A 7,429-nucleotide genomic window follows, 5' to 3' on the forward strand; every position below is an offset into this window, starting at 1 on the left:
CCGGCGTTTAGATCGTTTGATTTCAGAGCGCTGCGTCTGGCACAGGACGGTCGGGTCGGCTTCTTGAAACATCTCCTGACCTTGAGCTACAGGAGGTCGACGCCGGCTCTGCTGTGCAGACACAGCGCCCTCTCCTGGAGGATAGTTAACGTGTTAGTGTGTTTGCGTGCGAGTGTTTTTAGCTTTTAGTCATTTCACCTCATCAGGGTCGTCGTCTTCTCCACAATGATCCATCTCCTGTGGGCGAAGGAAGAGAGCGGCTGTGTTTCACCCTGAGCTTTGATTGAATTGATCTGTTGATGTAGAACTATATTTCATCCTCCTTGAGTTTGTTGCATTACTGATTTAATAAAGCATGATTTCAGCACAACACCCGGTGTCCGGCTGGTTATTGAGCGTTTTACACAGAAACTGTTCTCAGACTCCAGGTCAGATCCAGAGTTTGTGTTTCTCAGCTGAACAACAGCATCAGATCCTCCTCATGGTCCAGGGGGGGGTGGGGGGGGGGGGGGTGGAGCAGCCTTGTCCCTCATTTACATTTACATTAATGCAAATGATGACTTTATAGAAACGATATTACCCATACTGCATCTGTTCTGTCTGAAATGCTTCACGTAGCACAAGAAAATGAAGAATTGAAAAAACACATCCTCCGTTTATGATGATTAACGTTTCATCTGTTTGATCTTTCAGACAAGAAGATTGAAAGTGAATGTAGAAATAGTTTTTAAAGTTTTTATTATGACGGCAATATAAGAGACAGTTTAAAGGGATTTTCCACCAGTGTTCAGTATTTATATAAAACTTCAGATCACACACAGAAACAAAGAAAAGACAGAGAATAGAACAGATGTTTAAATCAAATTCATTCTGATGGAAACAGAGAAAACACTGTAACATGAACGTTCACTTAATATTCACTGTTCTTCATTTTCTGTTACAAACCGTACAAAATACAAAACCAACAAAAAGCCTTGAAAGTTCAATTCAATAAAACAATGAGATATAAATGGAACGTTTAGCTACGTCCACCGTGTTGATAACCGTATTTTATATGAACCTGAAACAATAAACAGAAAAGAAAATGAAGTAAAAAGTTAATGAGGCTTAATGGAAAGTTCACGTAGTTAAAAGGTGCGTCACATAAAAAACAACTTCATAAAATCAGCTGATCAGTCACTTTTTATAAAAATGATTCTGTTGAATGTTAATTTCTTCTTTGAATAAATAAAAGATGAAAATGATTCAGTCTTTTTTTTCATACCAAAGTTCATTAATAAATTTGGCATTTAAAACCTTTCACGTAACAGAAATGATAAATCGTTATAGAATCCACTTCATGCCCGAAACTTCACTTGTGATTAATAAGGCCGTGGACGACAGGAAGCTTGTGTCAGTTAATAATGTGGATACAATGAAATAATAATAAAATATTGAAAGTGCTGTGGTGGATAAACTTTATCAACATTAACATTATCTTCTTTAATTCGTTTCCATCAGATGAACTTTCTTCGTCTGAAGCTACTTTACAAACACGTCGATCATTCGGCTTAAAGGTTTTGATCTGTGGTCTCGGTTCTTCAGCTTCAGATGGTTCAGATCTTCTTCTCCAGCTCAGAGCTTCCCAGCTCGTTGGAGGCCGAGGTTTCCTTTTCACAAACCTCACGAGGCAAAGAGAGAAGAAGTGGATCTGATTCCACGTCACCAGGAGGAAATGACTGCATAGCTACAATTGGGCTTTAAAGCAAAACACCTCTGGGATCACATTCCACGAAGACCCAGAAGAAACGGGAGGAGTTCAAATCCAGGTTTCTCCCGGAATTGCACGAGATGTCCCTCAGAAGGTTTTCTGAAACACAAGCTTTCTTTAAAGTGCATAAAATAATCTGACATTTGATTTGGCCGTTTCCTCTTCGGTGAGGCTGAGCAGCCAATCAGCTCCAAGTATCTGCGGAGCGGCGTTCACTTCACCAGCATCGGAAACAGCTGCAGGTGAAGGATCATCTAAGAGCCGGAGGATTCTTCTTCTGCTCAAACATCCACCGTCTGGAACCAGATGAGATCAAAGCCCGCCTGCCACCGGGCGTTCGAGTCCCTCACTGACGTCGACAGATTCACGGTCGGGGAAAGGCCACAACTTCAAGTAACACAACATTGATTACTACATGAGCCAATCATCTCAAAGTTTGGAAATCAATTCACCAGAAATAAAAATGTGACTTAATTGGCATTCACGATACTTTGTACGGTAAAGGCCGAAGGTCGGAGGTCGGAGAGAAACAAAACGGATTCCTGTAAAAAAACGGGTTCAGGTGCTCGGAGAAGTTTGGTGGAAGTGTCTGTTCCTCCATCAGAGCGACGGAAGACGAAGAGGTGAGAACAGAAACCTTCAGAAGCTGCTCCTCCCGTCGGGGTCAGAGGTCGCTCCACAGCCGACCCAGAACACCGCCATGCTGGACCGGGACTGGCTGAGCTTCGGGGCGTTGAGCCTTCTCGCTCCAACAGCAGAAGCGTGAGAGCTGCTGCTGTCGAACCCAAAGTCGGGGTCGAGAGCCGTATCCGTGGTAACGACCCACGAGGCTGGACGCCATCTTTTCAGAGTGTAAGGTGTCTTCACGCGACGTTTTATCTTCTCTCCTGAAGCGCTCACGTCATCTCTCAGAGAAACATCGTCTGCGGAGAAGAGACAGAAACACGTGAGAGACACGGACCTTCACAACAGGAAGTGGACGTCAGGAAACCAGAGGAAGGAGGAGAACAGTGGGTGATGTTCAGGTCACAAACAGGGTCTTCACACGTGTGGACATGGATCTGGACTCACCTGAAGAAGGGAAGGACGAGGACAGGTCCAGAGAAGAGGGACGCTCAGGTCTCCTGGTTCTGGTCTGTTCCACCTCAGCTGCAGGTTCTGGATCTGGATCTGGATCTGAGGCTTCATCAGGAGCAGTGGTTTCTAAATCTTGAGATTCTGGAGCTTCTGGATCCTCGGCGTTGGTTTGGGTTTCTAAACCTAAGACGTTGGAGAAGGTTTGGAATTTGGGGGCTGGATCTTGATCTTCTGTAACTGGAGTTCCATTAATCTGCTCGGGCTTGGGCCTGGTGAGGTCTCTGACCTGAACGACCTCTGACCCCTTCGTCCTCTCAGCCTTAACCTCTGGATCCTGGATCTCGACCTCGGCTCCCCCCACCGTCCTGTTGTTGTTGTTGTTGGAGTTGGATCCTCGGTGAGGAAGCTCTTCTTCTCTCCTCAGCAGCGGCTCGTCTTCGTCAGGACTGAAGTTGAGTAGATTCAGACGACTGGCTCCTCCTCTGATCGTCTCCACGCCGTCCTCCACGCCGTCCTCGTCCTCCAGCTGTGGTCCTGCCGGGTTGGTCCGACCTCTGGTGACCCTGCTGTTCCTCACCAGGCTGGGGACCCCCCCGCTGCAGCTGTTGGCAGCCACCGGTTTGGACTGGATCAGATTCCCAGTCGCCACGCTGCCTCTAGAGCTGGTCTGGTTGGTTACTGTGGTAACCAAGTGGGGCTCTGCTGCCGCGGCGACTGGCAGCGTGTTCATCTTGGCCACGCCCGTCTCCACCTGGAACACAGGGACAAACTTTATCCTCAAACAGGAAGTGCACAGCAGAACAACACGTGTTCCTCCATGTGCAGATATAAAAGTAACACAACAAAAATAAAAGTAATAAACTACAAGGTTCAAAACTTCAAGAACGTCCACGTCCCAACTCAGACGCATCTAAAGACCTGAAGACTCCTCCCCTGTGTCCCCTCATCACCACTGCAACACAACTAGTGTGAGTCTCAATCCGTGCGTGTGTAACGAGGTTTGTGAATGTAAACATGGATCTGAAAATCTGTCTTTAGTGTCAGTTTATCGATATTTACCATCGTTTACTCTTTTTCTGAGGAGTTTGTAACACAACCCAACCTAACACAACCTAACACAACCTAACACAACCTAACACAACCTAACACAACCTAACAACCTAACACAACCTAACACAACCTAACACAACCTAACACAACCTAACACAACCTAACAACCTAACACAACCTAACACAACCTAACACAACCTAACAACCTAACACAACCTAACACAACCTAACACAACCTAACACAACCTAACAACCTAACACAACCTAACACAACCTAACACAACCTAACACAACCTAACACAACCTAACACAACCTAACACAGACCCGTTTCTGCTCAGTTTTTCACCAGCTTCACTTTTCACTTGAGCTTTGTGGAGGTTGGTCTGTGTTTTCAGGAGCTGCAGTCTTTATACCACCAGGTGGCAGTGTTGTCCCTGTGTTTGTGTCTCTTTGCAAACTCTAGCCGCACAACACCTTTCCCCTTGTGGAATAATAGAGATTACCTAACCCAACCTAACCCAACCTAACCTAACACAACCTAACCTAACCCAACCCAACCTAACCCAACCTAACACAACCTAACCCGACCTAACACAACCTAACCCAACCTAACACAACCTAACCCAACCTAACACAACCTAACACAACCCAACCTAACACAACCCGGCCTAAGGATCGAGGACCTGCAGAAACCACAGAGACCAGGTCCAGCCACCAGGGAGAGTTCCTGATGACGTCTGTCTCTCTAAGGTTCAGGACACATCTGGACTCGTTCGCCCGGGTCCTACCTGTCGGTGGTTCGACTTCAGCTTCTCCAACTTCCGCCGAGAAGAGGCCGACAGTGTCTCCATGGTTTTGGGGAGAAGGTGGAGGCTTGTGGGTCTCTTGGGCAAGTTCTGCTGTTTGGGGAGGGGGTGGATGGAGGAGGAGGGAGGAGCATCGACACCCCCCAGTTCACCGTGATGAGTCGGCACGGAGTTGTTGACCTGGTGGACACAGGACCTCAGGTTACGTTCAGCAGCAGCCACACCGGGAGTGAGCTGGTGACCTCACTGGTTATACCTGGTTAGTGGGTGGAGCCTGTGACAGCAGGTTGGTGATTTGTGGATGTGAAGTGAACTGCTTCTGTGAATGTTCCATCAAGTTCTCATCAGAGTTTTCCCTCAGGTTCTTGTCCACCTGTGGAGACAGATGTTGTGAACGATGAGGAACCTTCTGAGGCGTGAAGAACAAACATAGCATCAGATTAAAAGTGAAGACCTTTCTGGGGTCCAGCTTGGTGGCGTCCAGGTCTTCTTCTGTCAGTTGCAGGCAGATGGAAACAGTGCCACCTGGAGGACAGCAGGGACAGTGACAACCCTTAGAATGTGGTTCAGAGGTTCATGTTCTCCTCAGGATGAACCGTGATAACTGCTCTGAACGAGGAAACTCAAGCATTGGTCACGTGACAGCAGAGATTCTCTGCTCTCGAGGACATTTGTCTCGAGGACATTTGTCTCGAGGACATTTGTCTCGAGACCAGACGAACACACGGCGTCCAGCAGGAAGTGAGACACATTCAGGAAAGAAGTGGAAACTGTGAATGAAGAGTTCACACTCACGCCTGAGTTCAGATTCAGAGACGGTGGCAGGCATCAGGCTGGGGGGGGCGTCCAAAGAGGACAAGCGAGCTTGAGTCTGACAGAGAGAGAGAGAGAGAGAGGGGGGGGGGGAGAGGAAGGAATGAATGACTATAAAAAATATTTGTTTCAACTTTCACGTTAACATCCGTCTCTTTCACCTTCTGTCGTTCGTAGTTGATTAAGTTTCGGTTTCTTTCGGGACCTTCGGCTCCACTCGTCGTTGCCTTGACAACGGATGGAAGGTGTGGCTCTCCCTGGATGTTTTTGACCACGCCCACCTGCAGGTCCTCGATGTGGGAAGAGGCGGAGCCAACTCGAGGAGACAGATTCCTGAGTGCGAGAGAGAAACGTGTGTGTGTACCTGTTGTTGTGTTTTGCAGTGTGTGTACCTGTTGTTGTGTATTGTAGTGTGTGTACCTGTTGTTGTGTACTGCAGTGTGTGTACCTGTTGTTGTGTATTGCAGTGTGTGTACCTGTTGTTGTGTACTGCAGTGTGTGTACCTGTTGTTGTGTATTGCAGTGTGTGTACCTGTTGTTGTGTATTGCAGTGTGTGTACCTGTTGTTGTGTACTGCAGTGTGTGCACCTGTTGTTGTGTACTGCAGTGTGTGTACCTGTTGTTGTGTACTGCAGTGTGTGTACCTGTTGTTGTGTACTGCAGTGTGTGTACCTGTTGTTGTGTACTGCAGTGTGTGTACCTGTTGTTGTGTACTGCAGTGTGTGTACCTGTTGTTGTGTACTGCAGTGTGTGTACCTGTTGTTGTGTACTGCAGTGTGTGTACCGGTTGTTGTGTACTGCAGTGTGTGTACCTGTTGTTGTGTACTGCAGTGTGTGTACCTGTTGTTGTGTACTGCAGTGTGTGTACCTGTTGTTGTGTACTGCAGTGTGTGTACCTGTTGTTGTGTACTGCAGTGTGTGTACCTGTTGTTGTGTATTGCAGTGTGTGTACCTGTTGTTGTGTACTGCAGTGTGTGTGTACCTGTTGTTGTGTATTGCAGTGTGTGCACCTGTTGTTGTGTACTGCAGTGTGTGCACCTGTTGTTGTGTACTGCAGTGTGTGTACCTGTTGTTGTGTACTGCAGTGTGTGTACCTGTTGTTGTGTACTGCAGTGTGTGTACCTGTTGTTGTGTACCTGTTGTTGTGTACTGCAGTGTGTGTACCTGTTGTTGTGTACTGCAGTGTGTGTACCTGATGTTGTGTATTGCAGTGTGTGTACCTGTTGTTGTGTACCTGTTGTTGTGTACTGCAGTGTGTGTACCTGTTGTTGTGTACTGCAGTGTTTGCACCTGTTGTTGTGTACTGCAGTGTGTGTACCTGTTGTTGTGTACTGCAGTGTGTGTACTGCAGTGTGTGTACCTGTTGTGGTGTACTGCAGTGTGTGTACCTGTTGTTGTGTACTGCAGTGTGTGTACCTGTTGTTGTGTACTGCAGTGTGTGTACCTGTTGTTGTGTACTGCAGTGTGTGTACTCAGCAGTGTGAGCTCAGTCAGTCTCTCCTCTGCACACTGAGCTGTGAGTCGAGCTTCAGCATCTTGATCCCAGCAGTCCTCCATCGTCTCCTTGAGTGAGCGCAACACCTGAGCGCACACACACACACACACACACACACACACACACACACACACACACACACACACACACACACACACACACACAGTCAGAACCACACAACAGTTTGTATAAATCTCATGTTCACAGACACACTAACCAGACTGTTGTCCTTCCAGGCCTCAGGGAACCTCGGCCTGTGTTTCTCCCGGACGACGAGGATCTGCATCTGGTCGAAGCTCGGATGATTCCCGAGCTCGGCCTGAAACGCCAGCTGGAACTCTGGTGCAGTTTCACCTGGACACACAAGGTGGCGCTGTCACTCGGCTGCTTCCATTCTGACGGAACAGGAGCCTGACACACTGCAGACGTGTTGTGTG

General features: G+C 47.6%; 1 protein-coding gene across 1 annotated transcript in view; it reads right to left on the reverse strand.

Moving 5' to 3' along the window:
- Positions 1–721: 721 nt before the first annotated feature.
- Positions 722–7,429, reverse strand: part of LOC133021933 (bone morphogenetic protein receptor type-2-like) — a gene marked incomplete at its 5' end in the record, with an annotated part of 7,311 nt that continues 603 nt past the window's right edge. Inside the window, 9 exon segments of the mRNA XM_061088943.1 lie at positions 722–2,673; positions 2,822–3,578; positions 4,667–4,864; positions 4,941–5,057; positions 5,139–5,209; positions 5,480–5,555; positions 5,659–5,830; positions 6,942–7,078; positions 7,210–7,346. Coding sequence (XP_060944926.1) covers positions 2,390–2,673; positions 2,822–3,578; positions 4,667–4,864; positions 4,941–5,057; positions 5,139–5,209; positions 5,480–5,555; positions 5,659–5,830; positions 6,942–7,078; positions 7,210–7,346 — 1,949 coding nt within the window.

Source organism: Limanda limanda, chromosome 16 (assembly GCF_963576545.1).
Source record: "Limanda limanda chromosome 16, fLimLim1.1, whole genome shotgun sequence".
Classification (NCBI taxonomy): Eukaryota; Metazoa; Chordata; class Actinopteri; order Pleuronectiformes; family Pleuronectidae; genus Limanda; species Limanda limanda.